This window comes from Oncorhynchus nerka, linkage group LG16 (assembly GCF_034236695.1).
Source record: "Oncorhynchus nerka isolate Pitt River linkage group LG16, Oner_Uvic_2.0, whole genome shotgun sequence".
Lineage (NCBI taxonomy): Eukaryota > Metazoa > Chordata > Actinopteri > Salmoniformes > Salmonidae > Oncorhynchus > Oncorhynchus nerka.
In genome coordinates, this window is record NC_088411.1 from 36,379,187 (window position 1) to 36,406,672 (window position 27,486).

Below are 27,486 nucleotides of genomic sequence, written 5' to 3' on the forward strand. Positions count from 1 at the left end.
TGTTGAGTTGATATTTTTGTTCATTGTATTTATCCCCTTATTTGTGATGGCACAAAACTACCTCCATACTTCTATTCATTTGTATGGGTTACCTTCAGATGAGTCCTGTGTGACACTTGTGGCCGATGTAGAGCAAAACCACCATGTTCGGAAGCTACAGACAGAAGTTGGCGCATCAGCGTTACCGACTTCAGACGAGTCCCTTGACATTTGTTGGGGTCGTAGAGCGAAACGGAGAACACCATCATGTTCGTGAGAGTCTCCCCTCTCCATAATAGTTTTTAGGCCAAACCGTTCAGATGCTAGAGGTTTTCGTGAGGTCTGACAAACACCACTGTAGCTCAGCCACCTACCACCACAGATGGCCGACATAGACGGATGTGGTGGATTGACTCGCAACCCAAGCAAAAAAACAGATATCTCTAGTTTAAACTGATGGGGATTTCTTAAATCATTATTTTATTATGTTACGTAGATTGACACAGGTGCTGGGGTAACTCAGTGTTTCTGGTCCAGGAGATACAGGAGTCCCAGTCAGGCAGTCTTTTGAAGTTCCTCTTATGGAGGAGAGGCATGACTGTCGGGGGGGGGGGGGGGGGGGTCACCCTTCCAACACCTCTAGGGCTGTCAGGTTGCCCCCCAGGTGGTCTAGATAAGCATTGAAATACAACACATTTGTTCAACACATTTGTTTGTCATTTACAAGTCTCTGCCATTATCAGTAAAAAGCTACACATACTGTTATAGTAAACTACAGTAAGAGCTTATCAGAACCTGATAATAGCATTGTGTTAGCCTGGGGTTTATACAGAACACATCTTCAGTGTGGACTCTTTGCTATGAGGACTTTCCAAATACTGATCCTCTTGTTGACACTCTCATTGAAGAACACATAACCAGAGACAGAGTGCAGACAAGACTAAAACTATCTCATTGAAGAACACATAACCAGAGACAGAGTGCAGACAAGACTAAAACTATCTCATTGAAGAACACATAACCAGAGACAGAGTGCAGACAAGACTAAAACTATCAGGAAAGCTTTCCAAGGGTACATTTCTCTGCTTTTCTGATGGATTTGAAAAGCTATGTGTTTTTCCAATGAAGTTACAGTTCTTGCTCCATGGCTGAGCCTGTGACACCTCATTTAGAAACAGTTACAGTTCTTGCTCCATGGCTGAGCCTGTGACACCTCATTTAGAAACAGTTACAGTTCTTGCTCCATGGCTGAGCCTGTGACACCTCATTTAGAAACAGTTACAGTGTAAGACAGTTACACTACAGTTTATACACACCTTTTCTTTTGTATTTAAATCCCGTCAAGCAATTCTTCCGTTCCCTTCCAGTTGTGTGTCCAAGTTAAGAGTGTTTGGTTCCTATTTTCCATGTCTAGTGAAGTCATACCCCCCAAAATATGTTTTATACTTACTTTCATCATGTGTTTGAATAGGTTTATCCTTATCACATTCCCCTGTTCTGTTATGAAACCTGTTCATGGATGTCTCTCCTTTTCTGCAGAACCATACACACACACCACACACACACACACAAACCTTTACCTCAATAAATATGACATCTGTTTTCTCTCTGACCGCAGCGTTGTATCCCTGGTGACGTCTGTCTACCAAGTTACCTATCTTTTCCACCCCACTGTACAGCGCTTTGAGCATGTGGAAAAACGCTGTATAAATCCAATCAATTATTATCTTAGCAAAAAAGACAGTTCCTGTTTGTGAAATTTATTGTAGTGGTAATATTTACTGTACAAAACAGCTTGTTCATTCAGTGACGTCCTCACGTCTGCTGTGTCTTTGGTGTTGTCACTATGTATCTGAAATTATAAACTGGCTGAACCCTGAATGCTGATTGGCTGAAAGTTGTGGTATATTTAAGCAATAAGGCCCGAGGAGGTGTGTTATATGACCAATATACCACGGCTAAGGGCAGTTCTTACGCACGACACAACGTGGAGTGTCTGGACACAGCCCTTATCAGTGGTATATTGGCCATTTACCACAAACTCTCGAGGTGCCTTACTGCTATTATAAACTGCTTACCAACGTAATTAGAACAGTAAAAATACATGTTCTGTCATACCCGTGATATAAGGTCTGATATACCACAGCTTTCAGCCAATCAGCATTCAGGGCTCGAACCACCCAGTTTATTATAGACCGTATACCACAAGTATGATAAAACATTTACTTTTACTGCTCTAATTACATTGGTAAACAGTTTATAATTGCAGTAAGGCACCTTGGGGGTTGGTGATATATGGCCGGATTGCATCGTGCCTAAGAACAGCCCTGTGCCGTGGTATATTGGCCCTATACCACACCCCCTAGGGCCTTATTGCTTAATAGCATCATCTGTGTCACTGTGAAACACCTACAAACCCAACATCAAACAAACAGTATCAAACAACATTGTCATAACTGTACATATCATACAAATTCATGATACAAATGGTTTCTCCAAAGAATGAACAACGTCGGCAAAAATAGTATTTTACTGTAAAAAGTAACGGTGTGTAAAACCAGTAGCCAGATTTGAAAAAGACCCAGCATTTAGTTTAAAAGGCAACGATATAGTATACCATTTACAATACCAGTCCACTTTCCTTTCATTGTGAAATTAGACCACAGGTGTGAAACTCATTTGAATGCTTTGTGTCATTGGGTGAGGCAACAGAGCAAAAATAACCACAGATCATCCACAAATAGTGTACACATAGTACTATATAGTTCATATGTTGACATACTGTATTCATGGAATCATATTACGCACTATACAGTCATATGGCTCAGACACGATCGGTTGTCAAAACGTCCTTTTGGGTCCAATGCTAGTGACCAGTAGTGTCAATCCACAGCCTCTGAACATGGCAGGTTCCTTCCACATCTTCGTTCCACCATGGAGCTCAGGTGGGACTCTTGTGGGTCTGTCCCTGTGACAACTTCCTGGTCTGTGGGGTTATGGGGGGCTGTGAGGGGTCACCCCTCATTGAAAACACCCTTGAAGCTCATGTGGCTGGCTCTTGGTGAGCCTAGATGAGCTGCAGTAGTGAACAACACCAATTTCCTGTTCCTTTGATGACAACATACTGTCCCAAGGACTTCCTATTCCTGTTTCGGCCGGTTGCTAGGAGATCTTGCAGCTGTTGCCGGTGCAGCTCTGTGCGGCCGCCGGGCTGAGCTGCTGAGGGCGGATACATTTTTTATTTTTTAGCAGCTGGCCTCCGGTCCTCTTGGTGGCGATGTGGGTGGTGTTGGTGGTGGTGACAGAGTAGGAACTTCCGTGCATCATGCGGGCATTGAGGCCGTTGGCCATGGAGAAAGACTTGAGGTGGGACTTGAGGGCCAGGGGGAGAGGAAGCTTGTCAACCAGGTGGACAGGGGTGCAAGACACGATGGAACGACAGCACAGGTCCTGGAGACTCAACACTAAGAAAGACAGAGAAGGGGAGGAGAGAGAAAATATTTAACATTTCACAAATAGCAATAATACACCATGAGAGGGCACTGTTGGGCTAAACAGAAACAGAGAGAGAGAGAGAGAGAGAGAGAGAGAGAGAGAGAGAGAGAGAGAGAGAGAGAGAGAGACAGAAAGACAGAAAAAGAGAAAAAAAGAAAGAAAAAGAAAGAGCCAGAGAGACACAGAGAGAGAGAGACACAGAGAGAGAGACCCAGAGAGAGAGACACACACAGAGAGAGACAGACACAGAGCGAGAGACAGACACAGAGAGAGAGAGCGAGAGACACAGAGAGAGAGAGAGACACAGAGAGAGAGACACAGAGAGAGAGAGAGACACAGAGAGAGAGAGACACACAGAGAGAGAGACACACAGAGAGAGAGACAGAGAGACAGAGAAAGACAGAGAAGTTGCTATAGGCTCAGTGTTCACTGCCTCACTCACCTTTGTTGGGTCTCCAGAGTCTCTCCATACCGTGCCTCATCAGGACAATCCTGGCCAGCTCTGTGAAGGACTCTGTGATGTTGAAGTTGCACAGCGGGCTGACCTCGAAGAAGGTTACCCCTAACCTCTCAGCGTACAGCTGGGCCTGCTCCGTGGTCACCTGACGCTTGTAGGCCAGGTGTAACCGGTTACCCACCAGGATCTTGGGAACTCCTGGTGCATGCTGGGTAGACAGGAAGGGAAACAGAAAGTGGTGAGGCACAGATTCTGTTAGTACACCGGGATGGATAAGAGTGTGCGTGTGTGTGTGTGTGTGTGTGTGTGTGTGTGTTGCATAGCATTCCTCCCTGTATTCACTAAAATAAATGTGGCAATACAAGGGGGCATGAAGCTTTTCAAGAATCAAATCGTTGAGTATTCTACCATATGTGATTTTCATTGAAGTTGAATAGTATTATTGACTAAACATGGACCATCTTGAAGTCTAACTCTGTGTGTGGCTAGTTGAGTGTGGGTGAGTTGTTTCGGAGCAGAGGCGAGAGGCGTGGGATGGAGTTCTGAGAAGGTTTAGTCATGCTCACAAGCAGATATTGAGCAATGTGTCTTACATCACGGCGCAATAGAGCGATTCAGTGAGAGTGCCTCAAATAGCGCCATGTTCCCTTTAAAGTGCACTACTTTTGACCGGAACCCTTTGGGGAATAGGGTGCCATTTTTGGACACAGAAGTGGTTTGCCTACTCGGAGGGAGTGATTGATCGATGTCTCTTACCTCATCTATCTCCTTTATCCATCTGTCAATACCATCAAAGGACCATCGGTTGGTGATGTCATAGACCAAGATCACACCCTGAGAGAGAGAGAGAGAGAGAGAGAGAGAGAGAGAGAGAGAGAGAGAGAGAGAGAGAGAGAGAGAGAAAGAAAGATGGGGGAGGGGTATTGTGAAAATAGAGAGACATAACAGAATAATAAAATGGTATCTAGCACGCACTCTAAAACTCTCTCTAAGGGGAGATGCACATTATAATATGTAACATTGTGTACAGTAGGCTACTTAAATTAAGGTCAGAGAAAATGAAGCATACTATTTCGTTAATGGGGGAAGAGTGTAAACTGTAAAAAGGGAAATGCACATTACAGTATAAATGCAATTAGCTAGAGTAGTCGGTCCATCTGCTATTATGTTTGACTGTCACCGGTGGCACCAGCAACTAACACTGAGGATTCAAGCCAATTCTCCATCAGCATGCATTCTATAGAACTGTTAGAGGCCAGAGACTTGTGTGTGTGACTTCTATTTGTTGTGACCTGACCGACCCGCCCGCCCGCATGCACACACACACACACACACACACACACACACACACACACACACACACACACAGAGTTGATCTCTGATGACTATATTTATGGTGTGTACACAGTGTTCAAGAAGCACATCCTTCTGCCTCGCTATGGCAGGGGATGTCATTGTCACCATGGTAACAGCCAGTCTATGGTTGGTAACGGGCAGATTAGTAATCGTTTTTTTTTTAAACAACAAAAAAACTTTATGCACAAAGTAATTTTCATTCATCGCCTGGGGGTGAGAATTCTCCGTAGCTGATCAGCAGTGGTTCAGGATTGGGTAAAGCCAGTATGATTCAGTAGTAGCACATCAATGATGTGGTTGAACTAAATTGACTTCCTACATGGTAAAAGGACTGGATCCACTAACAATTTATCATTCAACTGTTGTTTTTGAACAGGCCCACCCCCACCCACCCATTCTGTGACATTTCCACAGGAAAGGATGCCAGGGTCAATAGTGATGTTGCTGATATACAGATGGATTTGAAAGCATGTACAAACAACTCCCATATCTCTATTCTATAATATTAGCACAGCCAGTAGGCTTATACATGTATAGGCTACAGCGCAGTTTTTACAGGTCATCTGTGGTGGGGATCCTAAAACATTTTCATAACAGGCTGCTATGTTCATTATATTGAAATTCTCAAGCTATTCCTTTCCTCAAAGATTAAATCTGTCCTTTGAGTGAGGTTTTCGCAAAACCAAGATTTTATGTTTTATACATGAGGATTTACTGTGCAGTAAAACATGTTTTATACATTTACTGTGTAGTGCAGTGTTCAACAGCAGCAGCATTCCCCTGCTGTAAACACTATGGTATTTGTTTTCTGATTGTGTAGACTGACCCATTAATCAAACAAAGTACTGAAAAATGCTAAACACACTCTTTTTTTTGGCAAAGGTGCACACTCAAACACAATCACACACACACACACACACACACGCACACACACACCTGTGCTCCTCTGGAGTAGGAGCGGAAGATGGTGCAGAAGCGCCCCTGGCCAGATGTGTCCCTGAAACAACACACAAAGGTTAGAGGTCAGGGGTTAAAGGGTCAGCAGGTCAGACACCTGTTAATCAAATCACACAGCATTCCACCCTTAATCTCACAACCTTATTCAGGGCAAGGCATCTGGGTTGTTCCACAAATTTTGTGTCTTTTGAAAAGTGTAACTTGGTAAAAAATAATAATAATAATAATTTCAACAAATTGTAACATTGTCATTAAAAGCACATATTCAACTTCATAAAAAAACAAGTGACTATGGTTGACCGTACCAGGGTTGATGATTGCATTTTAAATCATCCATAAATCTCCTTGTGACCTGGGAAATGGAAGCTTGTGTGCAACAGGGAGTGGCAATTGAATGCATATTTCCCCAAAACATTTAATGACTAAAACATTGGTAACAGCGTTGATGTGTTTTGCTCGACCCACTTATTTTCCCACCACAAAACACCAGAAAATGACCAAAAAGAGTAGAACCAGCGCTTTTGATTTGACCAGTGTTTCTTTTAAAAATATATAAAAGCAGGAAGTAACATATTAAATTGAGAGTTCAGTTCACATAACAGTGTTGACCTTAAAACGAGGGACACTGAATGAATCACTAATCACATTAAATAAATCATTATCTTCAGAAATTACTTTGTCAAAGCAACAATAACAATAACTAATGCCTTTACAATGATGGTGAAACATTGAGAAATGTTTGGATCAAGTGGGTTGAAATCTTTCAGCATGATTTAATTCTCCATGTGGTCTACAATGCCTGTGGAAAGCCTACACCCCCTTGACATGTTTAAACATTTTGTTGCGTTACAAAGTGGGATTGAAATGTATTTCAATCGTATTTTCTTTTGTCAAAGATCTACACAAAATCCTCTGTAAAGTCAAAGTGGAAGAAACATTGTAAATGTTTAGATTCATGACAACTAAAACACTAGAATACCTTGATTAGATAAGTACAGGATAAGTATAGGTTTCCCTGTTCGCTAACCATCTGAAAGAAGCCTTGATCAACTGCTGCTTCCATAATATTGAGGTGTTAATCTGTAACATAGACGCTGGAAGTCAGGAAGCAGGTGGAGAGTTTAATAGAATGTGAACAATAGAAAAACAGGAGTAGTGTCGGGACATGGAAACAGAGTCAATAACGCCTGATGGGAAATAACAACAGAGGCCAATATATATGGGGAGTAATCAGGAAGGTGGTAGAGTCCAGGTGTAACTGAAGAGGCCCAGGTGTAACTGATGATGAGGCCCAGGTGTAACTGATGATGAGGCCCAGGTGTAACTGAAGAGGCCCAGGTGTAACTGAAGAGGCCCAGGTGTAACTGATGATGAGGCCCAGGTGTAACTGATGAGGCCCAGGTGTAACTGAAGATGAGGCCCAGGTGTAACTGATGAAGAGGCCCAGGTGTAACTGATGAAGAGGCCCAGGTGTAACTGATGATGAGGCCCAGGTGTAACTGATGATGAGGCCCAGGTGTAACTGATGATGAGGCCCAGGTGTAACTGATGAGACCCAGGTGTAACTGATGATGAGGCCCAGGTGTAACTGATGAGGCCCAGGTGTAACTGATGATGAGGCCCAGGTGTAACTGATGATGAGGCCCAGGTGTAACTGATGATGAGGCCCAGGTGTAACTGATGAGGCCCAGGTGTAACTGATGATGAGGCCCAGGTGTAACTGATGATGAGGCCCAGGTGTAACTGATGATGAGGCCCAGGTGTGCGTAATGATGGGCAGCCAGGGCCGGTAGTTAGTAAACCGACGACATCGAACACCGGAGGGGAGGAGCAGGAGTAGACGTGACTATGTTTCTGCTTATAATTTCCGTCATTTTAATAGGCTATTTGTTAGTCAAAGTGTCTATAATTAGATACAGTGGGGCAAAAAAGTATTTAGTCAGCCACCAATTGTGCAAGTTCTCCCACTTAAAAAGATGAGAGATGTGATTTTCTGGATTTTTTTCCCCATTTTGTCTGTCATAGTTGAAGTGTACCTATGATGGAAATTACAGGCCTCTCTCATCTTTTGAAGTGCGAGAACTTGCACAATTGGTGGCTGACTAAATACTTTTTTGCCCCACTGTACATGCAGCTTCTGTTTTGTCATTATATGTTGCCCTAGAAGACTAAATAAACCCTTTTACTCACCAGAATAAGGTCATCAATTACAGAATGAATGCTTCCATCTAGTTGACGTCGGTAAAGTTCTACCAGCTGTGAAAACGACCCAACATGTTTCTGATAAGATTTTAGTTCTGCATTTGGATGCATATTTTATGCAGTTGAAATACTATCAGCTTTTATGATTCTGATAAAGACAGCACTTGTCCAGACGGTGTCTAACTGCGCATTCATATTCTCTCAAGATGCTGAAAGAAATAAATCATATTTCCCCACTGCTGTTCCTGAGTCAAAATGTACATTTGGGGTATAATTTTACTACAAGAAATGCTTAATTCTGTAGGAGTTAATATTACGACTATGTGAGAGGTTGTAGACCTACAGTCAGTGTCCTGATTTCAGTTTCCATGTAAACCATCTGAGCAGAAGGCAACAGTTCCCTTAATGTGCCATAGGCCTTTTTGAAGTACCCTTATTGTGACTGACATTTGTATAGAGCCTCACTATCATTACATGACATGGGCACCGCTATCATCCTCTTTTACCACTTGACCAAAACATTAGACAACTGTTCTGGCCCTCCTCCTATAACATTAGACAACTGTTCTGGCCCTCCTTCTATAACATTAGACAACTGTTCTGGCCCTCCTCCTATAACATTAGACAACTGTTCTGGCCCTCCTCCTATAACATTAGACAACTGTTCTGGCTCTCCTCCTATAACATTAGACAACTGTTCTGGCCCTCCTCCTATAACATTAGACAACTGTTCTGGCCCTCCTTCTATAACATTAGACAACTGTTCTGGCCCTCCTTCTATAACATTAGACAACTGTTCTGGCCCTCCTCCTATAACATTAGACAACTGTTCTGGCCCTCCTCCTATAACATTAGACAACTGTTCTGGCTCTCCTATAACATTAGACAACTGTTCTGGCTCTCCTATAACATTAGACAACTGTTCTGGCTCTCCTATAACATTAGACAACTGTTCTGGCCCTCCTCCTATAACATTAGACAACTGTTCTGGCCCTCCTTCTATAACATTAGACAACTGTTCTGGCCCTCCTTCTATAACATTAGACAACTGTTCTGGCCCTCCTCCTATAACATTAGACAACTGTTCTGGCCCTCCTCCTATAACATTAGACAACTGTTCTGGCTCTCCTCCTATAACATTAGACAACTGTTCTGGCCCTCCTCCTATAACATTAGACAACTGTTCTGGCCCTCCTTCTATAACATTAGACAACTGTTCTGGCCCTCCTCCTATAACATTAGACAACTGTTCTGGCTCTCCTCCTATAACATTAGACAACTGTTCTGGCTCTCCTATAACATTAGACAACTGTTCTGGCTCTCCTCCTATAACATTAGACAACTGTTCTGGCTCTCCTCCTATAACATTAGACAACTGTTCTGGCCCTCCTCCTATAACATTAGACAACTGTTCTGGCTCTCCTCCTATAACATTAGACAACTGTTCTGGCCCTCCTCCTATAACATTAGACAACTGTTCTGGCTCTCCTATAACATTAGACAACTGTTCTGGCCCTCCTCCTATAACATTAGACAACTGTTCTGGCCCTCCTCCTATAACATTAGACAACTGTTCTGGCTCTCCTATAACATTAGACAACTGTTCTGGCTCTCCTATAACATTAGACAACTGTTCTGGCTCTCCTCCTATAACATTAGACAACTGTTCTGGCCCTCCTCCTATAACATTAGACAACTGTTCTGGCCCTCCTCCTATAACATTAGACAACTGTTCTGGCCCTCCTCCTATAACATTAGACAACTGTTCTGGCCCTCCTCCTATAACATTAGACAACTGTTCTGGCCCTCCTCCTATAACATTAGACAACTGTTCTGGCCCTCCTCCTATAACATTAGACAACTGTTCTGGCCCTTCTATTTATTTTCAACTTTCATTTCGCAGCTTTTCTCTTATTGAATTAAACTCTGACATTGTCCTTTTTGTCGCAGTGCTATTTGGGACACAAAGTTAGGCCCTAAAGCTTAGTATTACGCACTAATTCCAGATAAACAAAAAAGTATGAAAGAAAAACCTCAATTTAGCCTATAGATAGAAATTGCACAAGAATAATACAATACTGGATTTTAAAAAATGTATTATTTTCTCTTTAGTCAGCCCCCACACCACCCACCAGCTCTTCATCCACACAATAGTTAATGACCTTAAACTGGGACTGTGGGTTATGAGTCAACCTGCACATCACTGATTACTTTACTGCCTTGCTGCATACATATGCCCTGTTTTAGAATATTTTTATTCTGTATATTTGTATTATTTTTACTCTGTCATTTAGGTCATTATTGTGGAGTCACTACCATGTTGTTGATCCATCCTCAGTTTTCTCCCATCACAGCCATTGAACTCTGTAGCTGTTTCAAAATTACCAAGGGCCTCAATGTTGCCATCCCTGAACAGTTTCCTTCCTGTCCTGCAGCTCAGTTCAGAAGGACAACTTTGTGTGTGGGTGGTTTAATACATCATCCACGGCATCATTATTAACTTGACCATGCTTAAATAGGTATTCAATATTTGATTTGTTATGGTTACCCATCTACCAATCACTGCCTTTCTTTATGGGGCTTTCGCAAAGCTCCCTGGTCTTTGTAGTTGTATCTGTTTGAAATTCAATAGTTGACTGAGGGGCCCTACAGATGTTGTGTCTATGGGGGACAGAGGAAGGAGTAGTCATTTTTAAAAATCATGTCAACCCCTATTATTTCACACAGAATGAGCCTATGTAACTTATCATGTGATTTTGTTGAGCCAAATTTGACCTTTGAACTAATTTAGGTGTCTAAAGGAAAAGGGTGAATATTTATGCAACAACTATATATTTTAGTTATTTAATTGTTATTCATTCATTTGTAAAACCTTTTTCACTTTGACATTAGAGTATTTTGTATAGATCAAAGACCCAAAAGTACAATTAAATCCATTTGAATTCGTAACGCAACAAAATGTGAAAAAAGTTCAACGGGATGTAGGCTTTCAACAGGATGTAGGCTTTCAACAGGATGTAGGCCCTGTATATTAAAGTACTCTTCATTTAACAAAATCTATATTTGTGCACAATTTCTATTTAAAATATTAATTTTTTAAAAACACTTCATTGAAACGACCCATCTATTGCTGTTGGCCAACAACCAACCAATCACTTGTCAGACCACCACCGATGATTATCTATGTTTAGCAACACTAATTACTTCTCAAATGTGTAGTATATTTGTCTGTGAAATTCAGACAATTTATACATTCCACATAATTGGTTTTACAAAGAGAGGATTAAAGACACTGGTATTTTAAGCCTGCATTTAAAATAATGCAATCTGGGAGGGTAGTGGGAGAGCAGAGCGAGAGCAATAGCATGTTTCCAGACTGCATTCTTCAGACCTGGATGCCAGAGCAGTGTTTGGGTTGGCTCACGCGTCGGCCTTAGGCCCAGACTTCTGACTATTAGATTTGAAATCCAGCTGTGTTTTTAATTCGATGAGAGAGTGCATCGTCACGCTCATTGTTTCTTGATATGATTTAATATAGTGACACTATAAACCATCTGGTACATAAAGATTTCATCTACCAGCCAGCTCTTTCTCTTCTGAGATTGAGCCTGGGGATGAGATTAGTTACACAACAGTCTACTATGGAGGGAGAAGATGTTTTATAGGGGAAAGAAATACAAATATAAGATAATAACCTTCCACTGTTTAAATACTCATATTCTCCTTCCTTCTCACAAGCTGCAGCTTTGCAATCAGCTTATTGTGATTATCCCTAGGGTTAGGGTTGGTGATTATCCCTAGGGTTAGGGTTGGTGATTATCCCTAGGGTTAGGGTTGGTGGTTATCCCTAGGGTTAGGGTTGGTGATTATCCCTAGGGTTAGGGTTGGTGATTATCCCTAGGGTTAGGGTTGGTGATTATCCCTAGGTTAGGGTTGGTGGTTATCCCTAGGCTTAGGGTTGGTGATTATCCCTAGGGTTAGGGTTGGTGGTTATCCCGAGGGTTAGGTTTGGTGGTTATCCCGAGGGTTAGGGTTGGTGGTTATCCCGAGGGTTAGGCTTATTGTGGTTATCCCTAGGGATAGGGTTATTGTGGTTATCCCTATGGTTAGGGCTATTGATTATCACTAGGGTTATGCTTATTGTGGTTATCTTTAGGGTTACGGTTATTCCTAGGGATAAGGTTATTGGTTATCCCTAGGGTTATGCTTATTGTGGTTATCTCTGGGGTTAGGGTTATTGGTTATCCCTGGGGCTAGTGGTTATCCCCAGGGTTAGGGTTATTGGTTATCCCTAGGGTTATGCTTATTGTGGTTACCTCTAGGGTTAGGGTTATTGGTTATCCCTGGGGCTAGTGGTTATCCCTAGGGTTAGGGTTATTCCTAGGGATAAGGTTATTGGTTATCCCTAGGGTTATGCTTATTATCTCTAGGGTTAGGGTTATTGGTTATTCCTAGGACTAGTGGTTATCCCTAGGGCTAGTGGTTATCCCTAGGATTAGGGTTATTGTGGTTAAAATCAAATCAAATTGTATTGGTCACGTACACATGGTTAGCAGACATTATTGCGGGTGTAGCGAAATGCTTGTGCTTCTAGTTCCGACAGTGCAGCAATATCGAACATGTAATCTAACAATTCCACAACTACCTAATACACACAAATCTAAGTAAAGGAATAAGAATATATAAATATATAGATGAGCAATGGCCAAGCGGCATAAGGCAAGATGCAATAGATGGTATAAAATACAGTATATACATATGAGATGAGTAATGCAAGATATGTAAACATTATTAAAGTGACTAATGATCTATTTATTAAAGTAGCCAATGATTTCAAGTCTGTATGCAGGCAGCAGCCTCTCTGTGTTAGTGATGGCTGTTTAACAGTCTGATGGCCTTGTGACCACTAACCTAAACCTAGGGATAACCAATAACCATAGGAATAACCACAATAACCCTATCCCGCACCTGCCCACACGTCCAGCATCACTACTCTGGATGGTTCTGACTTAGAATATGTGGACAACTACAAATACTTAGGTGTCTGGCTAGACTGTAAACTCTCCTTCCAGACTCACATTAAGCATCTCCAATCCAAAATTAAATCTAGAAATCGGTTTCCTATTTCGCAAACAAAGCATTCTTCACTCATGCAGCCAAACATACCCTCGTAAAACTGACCATCCTACCGATCGTCGACTCCAGTTCTCTGCTGCCAATGACTGGAACGAACTACAAAAATCACTGAAGCTGGAGACTCATATCTCCCTCACTAGCTTTAAGCACCAGCTGTCAATTACCGCACCTGTACATAGCCCATCTGTAAATAGCCCATCCAACTACCTCATCCCCATACTGTATTTATTTATCTTGCTCCTTTGCACCCCAGTATCTCTACTTACACATTCATCTTCAGCACATCTATCACTCCAGTGTTTAATTGGTATATTGTAATTACTTCGCCACCGTGGCCTATTTATTGCCTTACCTCCCTTACCTCATTTGCACACACTGTATATAGACTTTTTCTACTGTATTATTGACTGTATGTTTATTCCATGTGTAACTCTGTGTGGTTGTATGTGTCACACTGCTTTGCTTTATCTTGGCCAGGTCACAGTTGTAAATGAGAACTTGTTCTCAACTCGCCTACCTGGTTAAATAAAGGTGTTCTCAACTAGCCTACCTGGTTAAATAAAGGTGTTCTCAACTCGCCTACCTGGTTAAATAAAGGTGTTCTCAACTCGCCTACCTGGTTAAATAAAGGTGTTCTCAACTAGCCTACCTGGTTAAATAAAGGTGAAATAATTTTTTACAAATAAATAAAGATTGAAAAATAGCTTCTGTCCCTTGGCCCCATTTTACCACTGTTTCCCCAATGACACGCTAGCCAGCTGTGATTAGCGTGTAGCCATAGGGAGGAGGATAGAGAGCATTTCTAACACCCTCTCTGTTAAAGCATGAAATAATCTCATCCTCTTAGACATCAAACTAAATTTCCAGATTAATAATTCAATATTGACTCGACTAAAAGCAAAACCCTCTAAAAATAAAAGTACTGCTCTCAGGGTAGGGGGTCAGGAGTAGAGTGGAGAGGCGGGGATGGCACACAATGGGGACCACAGAGTGTGTGTGTGTGTGTGTGTGTCCTTCCCTTATCCCTATTGACAAATATGGCTACAATCCCCCTTACTGTAATCAGACTTGCATGTTTCTTATTGAGCCTCTGTACAGAACTCATCTCTGCCTTTACGCTTCTCCTTTATAACAAGGTCTGCCTCTCGCTGACCTCCTTCAGGACAATACTCTATTCTTCTCCTAATCTGATCAACATGATACAGTCGGGGTACTGTTTGGTACACCGCCCCCCTGTACTTATCAAATCGATGATAAGACGAGGGTCTGTGTACCAAACGGCCCTCTATCCCCTACATACAACCTGGCCAAAAGTAGTGCACTATGTAGGGAACAGGATTGCAGTTGGGACACAGACGGGAACTAGGATGGAACCCTATTGCTTCCAAATGGAACCCTATTGCTTCCAAATGGAACCCTATGCCTTCCAAATGGAACCCTATTTCATCCAAATGGAACCCTATGCGTTCCAAATGGAACCCTATTTCATCCATAGAGTCACATTTAACATTTCAATATCCCTGAGGTGAAAATGGGATGAGTTTAGCAGGGTAACGTGTGTATGTTCAGTGACTTCACTCACCAGAGCTGCAGCTTGACTCTTCTTCCATCTAGGAGTATCGTAGTCGTCTTGTAGTCGATTCCTGCCAACAACAATAAAATGATGTTAATACCATCTCTCTTAGTCTACTCTGAATGTATCTAGGCCTTGTACAGTATGTCCGGACTGTCATGATCATTCTACATGAGAGGGAGAGAGAGGACAGGCTGTGGAAACTGTGCCTAACCTCCTGCCAAATAAATGTATGACCATTTTAGAGACACATTTTTCCCTCATTACACAGACCCACAAACTCAATTTTGATAAAGTCCCATATCTGCTGGGTGAAATACCACAGTGTGCATCACCGCAGCAAGATGTGTGACCTGTTGCCACAAGGGCAAGAAAAGGGCAACCCCATTGAAGAAGAAACGCTATTGTAAATACAACCCATATTTATGTTTATTTATTTTCCCTTTTGTACTTGAACTATTTGCACATAATGACATTTGAAATGTCTTTATTATTTTGGAACTTTCGTGAGTGTAATGTTTACTGTTCATTTGTATTGTTTATTTAACTTTTGTTTATTATCCACTTCACTTGATTTGGCAATGTGCAATATGTTTCCATGCCGATAAAGCCCCTTGAATTTAATTGAGAAAGAGAGAGAGAGACACAGACAGACACACAGACAGAGACACACAGACAGACAGACGAATAAGAGGATACTAATGGGGATCTGTATGTTTCAGGAGGAAACATGTGGAAGAAGAACTCTCCATCTGTCATCCAGCAGGGAGCAGATTAAACTTTAACACTGAGTGAGTGAACATGTCTACATCCCCTATGGGCCCTGGTCCAAAGTAGTGCACTATAACAGGGAATAGGGTGGTGAGGGATGTGGGCAGACGTGTGAAGCTACTGAGGCAACACTGATGAACGCATGCACAGATTAAAACGCACAAACGCACACAGGTCACTCAGATGACTCCTAAACAGAGTCTAGAGTGTTAGACATTCCACTGGGACAGTGACACTGGGATAGAAATCTGATCCTGTTGAAAATCCCCCGACATTAGAAGGGCCCCCTGACTCCTAAGGGAGTGATGGCTGCTTCCATACCTGTCCCTAGAGACCTCAGACACAGCTCTTATCCTTGCATCACAAATCACTCACGCCACCACACTCACACACTTCAACCGTCACACTGGACCTTTTCAAGTGCTGATTCCATAATGTGGAACATTTAGCTAAGTACTTGAAATCTTCTTACGTTGTTGACTACGATGGCATATTGGCATAACGTCAAATTCTGGTGTGCACACAGACACTAATGTGCTTAGTGGCAGAGATGTAATGAGACTCCACATGACCCAGCTGTATTTTCTCATCAGACACGTAGGTGGGGTCCTAGGCTGTGTGTGTGTGTGTGTGTGTGTGTGTGTGTGTGTGTGTTTGTTTGTCTCTCAAAGGCCAGGATTCCGGAGACCAGATCAAATGTTAACCCATCACCCCACAGACGTTATGCTATCAACACAGAATGACACGTGGGTGTGTGTGTGTGTGTGTGTACGTGAAGATGACAATAATGTGTTTGCATAGAAATCAAACTAAATCCATGACCATCTAAGGGTTGATGATGAAATCCCCACTGGATCTCACCCAGTGAGAATGACTCATACTGCACAGCACAGACAGCTACATAGTGACAGCAGCGCACACACACACACACGGATACATGCAAACAAAGACACACACTAGCACACTAAACCTGTGAGTATTATGATTAAGCTTCAGTATGTGCTCAGAGCCTTACCATGTCTGGAAGCAGCAGTGTACTGTGTGTCTGCTCAATAAGAGGTCCTGATAATTACAGTCATTAACGTCAGAAAAGCCACGCTTTACTTTTGGTCAATGAGAGCAGCACAAATGTAACATTTGCATTATTCATTCCTTTACACTTGTGTGTATGAGATAGTTGTGAAATTGTTAAGATTACTTGTTAGATATTACTGCACGTTCGTACCTAGAAGCATAATGGGCTGCATAACATCTGTAAAAATAATGTGACAAATAAAATTTGATTTGCATTGCAATAATGGTCTGTATCGCATCGTAATAACGGGCTGTATCGCATCGTAATAATGGACTGTATCGCATCGTAATAATGGGCTGTATCGTATCGTAAAAATAATGGGCTGTATCGCATCGTAAAAATAATGGGCTGTATCGCATCGTAAAAATAATGGGCTGTATCACATCGTAGTAATGGACTGTATCGCATCGTAGTAATGGACTGTATCGCATCGTAGTAATGGACTGTATCGCATCGTAATAATGGGCTGTATCGCATCGTAAAAATAATGGACTGTATCGCATCGTAAAAATAATGGGCTGTATCGCATCGTAATAATGGGCTGTATCGCATCGTAATAATGGGCTGTATCGCATCGTAATAATGGGCTGTATCGCATCGTAATAATGGGCTGTATCGCATCGTAAAAATAATGGGCTGTATCGCATCGTAATAATGGACTGTATCGCATCGTAGTAATGGACTGTATCGCATCGTAGTAATGGGCTGTATCGCATCGTAATAATGGGCTGTATCGCATCGTAGTAATGGGCTGTATCGCATCGTAATAATGGACTGTATCGCATCGTAATAATGGACTGTATCGCATCGTAGTAATGGACTGTATCGCATCGTAGTAATGGACTGTATCGCATCGTAATAATGGACTGTATCGCATCGTAATAATGGGCTGTATCGCATCGTAATAATGGGCTGTATCGCATCGTAGTAATGGACTGTATCGCATCGTAGTAATGGACTGTATCGCATCGTAGTAATGGACTGTATCACATCGTAATAATGGGCTGTATCGCATCGTAATAATGGGCTGTATCGCATCGTAGTAATGGGCTGTATCGCATCGTAATAATGGACTGTATCGCATCGTAGTAATGGGCTGTATCGCATCGTAGTAATGGGCTGTATCGCATCGTAGTAATGGACTGTATCGCATCGTAATAATGGACTGTATCGCATCGTAGTAATGGACTGTATCGCATCGTAGTAATGGACTGTATCGCATCGTAGTAATGGACTGTATCGCATCGTAATAATGGGCTGTATTGCATCGTAATAATGGGCTGTATCGCATCGTAGTAATGGGCTGTATCGCATCGTAATAATGGGCTGTATCGCATCGTAGTAATGGGCTGTATCGCATCGTAGTAATGGGCTGTATCGCATCGTAGTAATGGGCTGTATCGCATCGTAGTAATGGACTGTATCGCATCGTAGTAATGGACTGTATCGCATCGTAGTAATGGGCTGTATCGCATCGTAGTAATGGACTGTATCGCATCGTAGTAATGGGCTGTATCGCATCGTAGTAATGGACTGTATCGCATCGTAATAATGGATACCAATGGCAGCTGGCAAATCACAGGTGGCATTTAATGCTTTTCCTCCACATCAAGAGTCAGTTCACCAGTCAAACTGTCACCCCTGGCAACCGCCCTCCTCACGACCTGTACCCATAACCTATCCCTCTAGGTGTCGTTCCGGCCTCTCTGTGCTGCCTCAACTGTCTGGTTGGGTTTGGATCGGTCTGTCTCTGACTTGACATTGTGTAATTGGATTGGACATAGTGTAGTTTGTGCTGACACCCTGAGGAAGATTCACACAAACGCATGGCTACAGTATGTGTCCATAAACAAACGCACGCACGCACTCACACGCACGTGTGCGCACACATACACTCACACGCAATAACATACAAGAGCTCAGCTAGACTCCTCTAATTTAACCAGGACAAACACATCTACACATACGTTGACTCACTCAATACAGTCAGGCACACTGTCCTGTTAGCGAATAGTCATATTTGCCAATTCATCTACTTATGTAAAAACATCAACAACTCTAATCACAAAAGTTCTATTGAAGCCACCTCGCAGCCATCTTGGCACTCCTCCTCCATCTTCCATCTTCCTCCTCCTCCATCTTCCTCCTCCTCCATCTTGGCACTCCTATCTTCCTCCTCCTCCTCCTCCTCAATCTTCCTCCTCCTCCTCATCCATCTTCCTCCTCCTCCATCTTCCTCCTCCTCCTCCATCTTCCTCCTCCTCTTATCTTGGCACTCCTCCTCCTCCATCTTGGTACTCCTCCTCCATCTTGGCACTCCTCCTCCTCCATCTTGGCACTCCTCCTCCTCCATCTTGGCACTCCTCCTCCTCCATCTTCCTCCATCTTGGCACTCCTCCTCCTCCATCTTGGCACTCCTCCTCATTTTGTCTTGGCACTCCTCCTCCTCTTATCTTGGCACTCCTTCTCCTCCATCTTGGCACTCCTCCTCCTCCATCTTGGCACTCCTCCTCCTTTTGTCTTGGCACTCCTTCTCCTCTTATCTTGGCAGCACTCCTCCTCCATCTTCCTCCTTCTCCTCCATCGATTGCTCAGTTTGGCCGGGCAGCCAGCTCCAGGAAGAGTCTTGGTGGTTTCAAACTTCCACCTAAGAATGATGGAGGCCACAGTGTTCTTCAGGACCTTCAATGCTGCCGAAATGTTTTGGTACCCTTCCCCAGATCTGTGCCTCGACACAATCCTGTCTCGGAGCTCTAGGGACAATTCCTTCGACCTCATGGCTTGGTTTTTGCTCAACTATGGGACCTTATATGGACAGGTGTGTGCCTTTCCAAATCAGGTCCAATCAATTTAATTTACCACAGGTGGACCCTGTTGTAGTGTTTAATATCATTAAATGTGAAGACTTTATATTATCAAATAAATTCTCTGTGTAATTTAATTACACAATTGAACTAATCTTGTAACTTTAACTAGGAAGTCGGGGCACCACAGAAAAGTATTGTTTATATAGTGTCAATTTCCAAATATAACTCTTCAGATATTTTCATATCTTATCGATTACAGTCACTTAATATATTACGACCTCAGTCTCATTACTGAACGTCACAAATCCTTGGATATCTGCACGAACCCTAGCATAGAATCATGACTCAGCAATATACAAATTATTTATTTACTAACTAACTTAATCAATCACAGGTTTACATAAAAAACACACACACACACACACAAAAAAAATATACATTGGTTACTACATGATACAAAAAAAAAGTCCCTAGCGGACAAAACCGTTATGACGGCTTGGTAGACAACGGAAAGGGGGTGGGGACCACTCAAGAACAGGAAACTGAGAGTGGATTCAAGTACATACAGTTGACTACAATACACTCATGGAAATGCCTATACATTGAACATGAACAACCGCTCATTCGAAAAGAAATGTAAATTTACATATTTACGAGTGTATGCCTTTGTTGTCCCTCTCTGTGGACGCCGGTCCGTCTGCTGGATAGGCAGTCGACAGAAAGCCCCTGGTTTGTCCACCAGAGATCAAAGTCTGTCTGAGGTGTAGGTTGTTATAATGGATACTTCAGAGTACCATTCGGAAATGTTCTTAGACCGGATGCGTTTACCAGGCTAAAGTGTTTAAAAACTGCTGCAGCCTGAATAATTGTTCTTTAATTTGTAGATTTCTCAGCCATTTCAACAAGGGAATGATCTCCACATTCTCTGGTCTAGTCCTTTTGTAGAGTTGCCAACCAATTCAACATGTAGCGACAGCTCCATATTTTCTGGTCTAATGTACATTTTGTCACGGGTGGTTTCATACTCTGTGGAAGAATGGTCTGTTCCATGACGCCTGCTGTGATGTCTGGGCTCACGGGTGGTTTCATACTCTGTGGAAGAATGGTCTGTTCCATGACGCCTGCTGTGATGTCTGGGCTCACGGGTGGTTTCATACTCTGTGGAAGAATGGTCTGTTCCATGACGCCTGCTGTGATGTCTGGGCTCACGGGTGGTTTCATACTCTGTGGAAGAATGGTCTGTTCCATGACGCCTGCTGTGATGTCTGGGCTCACGGGTGGTTTCAACCTCTGTGGAAGAATGGTCTGTTCCATGACACCTGCTGCTGATGTCTAGAAGAATGGTCTGTTCACGCCTGGTGATGTTTCATACTCTGTGGAAGAATGGTCTGTTCCATGACGCCTGCTGTGATGTCTGGGCTCACGGGTGGTTTCATACTCTGTGGAAGAATGGTCTGTTCCATGACGCCTGCTGTGATGTCTGGGCTCACGGGTGGTTTCATACTCTGTGGAAGAATGGTCTGTTCCATGACGCCTGCTGTGATGTCTGGGCTCACGGGTGGTTTCATACTCTGTAGAAGAATGGTCTGTTCCATGACGCCTGCTGTGATGTCTGGGCTCACACGGGTGGTTTCATACTCTGTGGAAGAATGGTCTGTTCCATGACGCCTGCTGTGATGTCTGGGCTCATGGGGGTGTGGCCACTGACTAGTTAAAACTTTGTCTAAACAAGTATCTTGTTTAGAAGGCCAACATCACATCTTCTCACAAATAGATTCATATTCAATCATATAGTTTACACAACCATCACATGCTAAACTAATAATTGAGAAGTGTACACAAACAAAAGCCACAGTAATGTGTGTTTCCTGTCCTTCATGAGATCACCAAATGAAACAAATTTGACAGGATTGTTCTTTAAAAATACCCACGGACAATTCCCACATTCTCAAAAATATAAATATTGTTTCGTTCTCCAATTTTGTGGATTGGGCGTTTTGGGCAAGAAGAATGTCTTTGTTCTCCATAGGCTCTGTCCCTCAATACCCCTTGGCCGAGAGTTTCTACCCGGGATTTATGACCGTTGTAAAACCTGTGGTGGGAGGGCCACAATATACACCCAGAAGGGCCACGCCATGACAACTCCAATGACGTTGTAGAAACATCTCAAGGATGATCAATGGAAACAGGATGTACCTGAGCTCAATTTCGAGTCTCATAGCAAAGGGTCTGAAACCTTATTTACATAAGTTATCTTCTCTATTTTTAATACAGTTGGTACAATTTCTAAAAACCTGTTTTCGCTTTGTCTTGGGGTATTGTGCGTAGATTGCTGGGTAAAACCCCCCACATTTAATACATTTTAGAATAAGGCTGTAACATAACAAAGTGTGGAAAAACAAGGGGTCTGAATACTTTCCGAAGGCACTGTACATCCTTGTTTATGTCTATTGAATGATAGTTGATATGGGATGTGATTCTCTCTTATGAAACTGTGTGAGGTGGCAGCTCCAGTTAAAACTGGCAGAGACAGTTTCCATATGAGGGCCCCTCAGGAGTCTGAAGGGTTATTTTGAGAAAAACCCAAAGCCTAGCACATACAGCCTTACACACAAAACACTGTGGAGAGGCGACGTTATGTCTGTTGACATGCATCATCAGAGGTCAAATAGGGGGTGCTTATATTTGTACAAGTCTCTCCCTGAGAGAGTGGGGTCACGGCCAGTGATCAGCCATTATTGACAGCGACCCTGGTGCCTTGCTCAAGCTCATATCTGCACATTTTTCAGCTAGTCAGCTTGGTGATTCGAACTAGAAACCTTTTCGGTTAGTGGCCCAACACTTTAAATCGCTAGGGTGACCTGCTGCCCTAGCGCCCTGTGTTGCCTGGCAGACCTGGTCACACACACACACCACACAGTATACTTTCCGTGTAAAAAGAAATGCTCTCTCTAGGTTAGGATATGTCAGAGTAATTGTTGTATGATTAGTGTAGCTCTACGTATCCAGACAATAAGAAAACAGCTGCATTAGGTTGGTTGATTCCCTATGGGCTCTGGTGAACAGAAGTGCACTATAGAGGAAACAGTGTGCCATTTGGGACACATCCAGTCAGTCACCTACTACAGTACTACCAGCCTACTACAGTACTACCAGCCTACTACAGTACTACTACAGTACTACCAGCCTACTACAGTACTACCAGCCTACTACAGTAGCACCTGCCTACTACAGTACTACCTGCCTACTACAGTACTACCAGCCTACTACAGTACTACCAGCCTAATGCACCAATTTGTAAGTCGCTCTGGATAAGAGCGTCTGCTAAATGACTTGATTGTAAATGTAAATGTACTACCAGCCTACTACAGTACTACCAGCCTACTACAGTACTACTACAGTACCACCAGCCCACTACAGTACTACCAGCCTACTACAGTACTACCACAGTACTACCAGCCTACTACAGTACTACCAGCCTAATACAGTACTACCAGCCTAATACAGTACTACCAGCCTACTACAGTACTACCAGCCTACTACAGTACTACCAGCCTACTACCAGCCTACTACCAGCCTACTACAGTACTACCAGCCTACTACAGTACTACCAGCCTACTACAGTACTACCAGCCTACTACCAGCCTACTACAGTACTACCAGCCTACTACAGTAAGGCTGAATCCTGCAGGTCACTCCCCCTTTCCCCCTTTCCCTCCTTCTGTCAAGCTTCATCCCTCCATCTGTCAACCGTCATCCCTCCATCTGTCAATCTTCATCCCTCCATCTGTCAACAGTCATCCCTCCATCTGTCAACAGTCATCCCTCCATCTGTCAACCTTCATCCCTCCATCTGTCAACCTTCATCCCTCCATCTGTCAACCTTCATCCCTCCATCTGTCAAACTTCATCCCTCCATCTGTCAACCGTCATCCCTCCATCTGTCAACCGTCATCCCTCCATCTGTCAACCGTCATCCCTCCATCTGTCAACCTTCATCCCTCCATCTCACCTCTCTGCCATCTGTTACTGATGCCATACACTTTCTTTCAGCACGATTACTGTAGGGCGCAATAGCTCTCCTCCTTCCCACTCTCTTTTCCTCTCCTCCCTCACCTTCTGTTAAAGGCCCAGTCCAGTCAAAATGTGATTTGTCTCACAATAAGGTTGGAATAATACTGTGAAATTTAGGAAAATGCCCTTTTAGTGTATGAGCTGTTTGAAAAGACGCCTGAAATTTCATCCTGTTTTGATGGTATGGAGTTTTGGCCCTCCATGCTGATATTACCGCGCAGTAATTTAGTACTTCTGTCTTTGTACATGCGTGACTCTTTCCCTGTATGTGTGTGTTCTGAACTATAATCAAGTGATCTATTTTGGTTTGGAACGGTTTTGTGGCCTGCGACCTCAACAACAGTTTATGGAAGGATTCTGTTGGAGCAGAGGGATTCTAGAATCTCTGTGGTCATTCCACTGTTCTACTGCTTCTGGAGTCTGTGGTCATTCCTCTGTCTGTGTTCCAACTGTTCCACTGCTTCTGGAGTCTGTGGTCATTCCCTGTCTGTGTTCCAACTGTTCCACTGCTTCTGGAGTCTGTGGTCATTCCTCTGTCTGTGTTCCAACTGTTCCACTGCTTCTGGAGTCTGTGGTCATTCCTCTGTCTGTGTTCCAACTGTTCCACTGCTTCTGGAGTCTGTGGTCATTCCTCTGTCTGCGTTCCAACTGTTCCACTGCTTCTGGAGTCTGTGGTCATTCCCTGTCTGTGTTCCAACTGTTCCACTGCTTCTGGAGTCTGTGGTCATTCCCTGTCTGTGTTCCAACTGTTCCACTGCTTCTGGAGTCTGTGGTCATTCCACTGTCTGTGTTCCAACTGTTCCACTGCTTCTGGAGTCTGTGGTCATTCCTCTGTCTGTGTTCCAACTGTTCCACTGCTTCTGGAGTCTGTGGTCATTCCTCTGTCTGTGTTCCAACTGTTCTACTGCTTCTGGAGTCTGTGGTCATTCCCCAACATGCAATCAGCCATCATCTCACCCAGACCGCCCAGCTCACTCTCTGTGCGCATCCCAAATGGTACGCTGTTCCCTACATAGTACACTATTTTTGACGAGAGCCCTATAGGGTATGATTTGGGACTGAAACATCTTTCTCTGGCTATGGAGACCTGCTGACCACAGAAATGCTTCCACTCTCTCTTCATTTCATCCTATTAGTAGAACTGACCCAAAACTGAGATGAACGTTGGATCCTGTTGATTCCACATTTAGTAGCCTAACGGCAACAGAAATGATTGGCCAGAGCGCTGAAGGGGGAACACTGCCTGCATCCTAAATGGTGCCCTATTCCCTATACAGTGCACTACGTTTGACCAGGGCCCATAGTGCTCCGGTAGAAAATAGTGCACTATATAGGGAATAGGGTGCCATGTGGGGAACACACAGCCTCTGTTCCATGGTGTTTAAAACAAGCCAAACCAGCCGGGAGGTGGAGGAAACTGTGGTTCCTATATAAAACACACATCAGATTCATCATATCCTGTGATACCAGCAAAAACCGAGCAGGGCCACACTCAACAAACCATGTCAATACGACCAGGAAAAATGGTAGTGTACAAAAACATATAAAAGATGTCACTGGTAGTGCAAGAGAACACCCGGAGAATTCACACACATTCTTCAGCGTGTGGGTTTTGTCCAATGCTTTCAATGTAGAAACCAACACGTCATTCAAGCAGCAAAAGTCAGACAGAACTTCATCTTAAAGTAGCAATGTAGAGACAAACCTCAAAATAAGTTTGGAAAGCATTTATTTGTCTCTTAATTGGTATACCTCAGGTAATAGGTTTACCAAAATGTCATTTAAATTCTTCCGAGGGAGCTTGCCATGTGTCCCTTATTGGATTCTCCAGAAGATTAAGTTGATAACTGCCACTACTCTGATTATAGTAGAATCAGGAAAACCTGTCAAATATTTCTGTTTTCACAAGCACAACACAATGTTGCATGTGCGGACACACACACATTTCCCACGGGAATAAAGGAATGACTTCACACCGACCTTTGACTCCCTCCAGATGACGACGATTGGAGTTGTTGTAATGAGAACATTAGGAAAGAAACACTAAAGAGAGAAAATGAGGTAATTAGCAGCTAACTATGGTCCTCTGAGGAAAACCCTGTTTGCGTCCCAAATAGATCCCTATCCACTATATGGTGCACTACTTTTGAACAAGACTCATAGGAAATAGGGTCCCATTTGGGATCCACCCTAACTGCCTTTAGGAATCAGTCAAACAAACATCAGTTAAATAAAATAAAAACAAACACTGTTGTTGATGATGATGATGTTTTACATTTATACCCCATGACACCTTCCCTGAATCTTCAAAGTGCATAGCATTGCATGTTGGGAAGTCTCCCTCAGGAGGTGTCTAAATAAAGTGACACATTCTGAATCTCCAAAGTGCATAGCATTGCATGTTGGGAAGTCTCCCTCAGGAGGTGTCTAAATAAAGTGACACATTCTGAATGTCCAAAGTGCATAGCATTGCATGTTGGGAAGTCTCCCTCAGGAGGTGTCTAAATAAAGTGACACCTTCCCTGAATCTTCAAAGTGCATAGCATTGCATGTTGGGAAGTCTCCCTCAGGAGGTGTCTAAATAAAGTGACACATTCTGAATGTCCAAAGTGCATAGCATTGCATGTTGGGAAGTCTCCCTCAGGAGGTGTCTAAATAAAGTGACACATTCTGAATCTCCAAAGTGCATAGCATTGCATGTTGGGAAGTCTCCCTCAGGAGGTGTCTAAATAAAGTGACACATTCTGAATGTCCAAAGTGCATAGCATTGCATGTTGGGAAGTCTCCCTCAGGAGGTGTCTAAATAAAGTGACACATTCTGAATCTCCAAAGTGCATAGCATTGCATGTTGGGAAGTCTCCCTCAGGAGGTGTCTAAATAAAGTGACACATTCTGAATGTCGCAGAGCAGAAAAAAACACAATATTGAAGAAAAACAAGAACACAGTGCACTACTTTTGGCCAGAGCCCTGCCATTTGGGACACAGTCACTGTAAAACACTTTCTCCATCTACCAGGTTGTTGTTCTTACATAATGGACAGTTTCCTGATCCACTGTGTGTTGGTAGCCTGTCTGCCTCACCGCTCACAGAATGGAATTCGTAATGCAATGAACGCAACAAGCTCTTGGGTTTGTAAAAAAAATATGAATATTCTTTAAAACTTTATGACCCTCTGTAAAGTCCTGAGATAGGATGTTTATCCTCTCTGTTTAGGGCAGGCTATGACAGACTCAGTTAGGATGTATACCCTCTCTGTTTAGGGCAGGCTATGACAGACTCAGTTAGGATGTATACCCTCTCTGTTTAGGGCAGGCTATGACAGACTCAGTTAGGATGTATACTCTCTGATTAGGGCAGGCTATGACAGACTCAGGATGTATACCCTCTCAGGCTATGACAGACTCAGTTAGGATGTATACCTCTCTGTTTAGGGCAGGCTATGACAGACTCAGGATGTATATCCTCTCTGTTTAGGGCAGGCTATGACAGACTCAGGATGTATACCCTCTCTGTTTAGGGCAGGCTATGACAGACTCAGTTAGGATGTATACCCCTCTGTTTAGGGCAGGCTATGACAGACTCAGGGTATACCCTCTCTGTTTA

At 43.1% G+C, this 27,486-nt stretch overlaps 1 protein-coding gene across 2 annotated transcripts in view; it reads right to left on the bottom strand.

The window, feature by feature from the left end:
- Positions 1 to 1,723: 1,723 nt before the first annotated feature.
- LOC115144450 (ras-related protein Rab-40B-like) overlaps positions 1,724 to 27,486 on the bottom strand; it is a 44,033-nt gene continuing 18,270 nt past the window's right edge. For both annotated transcript variants that reach the window (XM_029685505.2, XM_029685504.2), the window contains exons 3-7: positions 15,165 to 15,225; positions 6,224 to 6,284; positions 4,688 to 4,765; positions 3,917 to 4,139; positions 1,724 to 3,443 (exon numbers count right to left, since the gene is read on the bottom strand). In XM_029685505.2, coding sequence (XP_029541365.1) covers positions 3,142 to 3,443; positions 3,917 to 4,139; positions 4,688 to 4,765; positions 6,224 to 6,284; positions 15,165 to 15,225 — 725 coding nt within the window. In that variant the 3' untranslated portion in view covers positions 1,724 to 3,141. The remainder of the gene's footprint in view (positions 3,444 to 3,916; positions 4,140 to 4,687; positions 4,766 to 6,223; positions 6,285 to 15,164; positions 15,226 to 27,486) is intronic.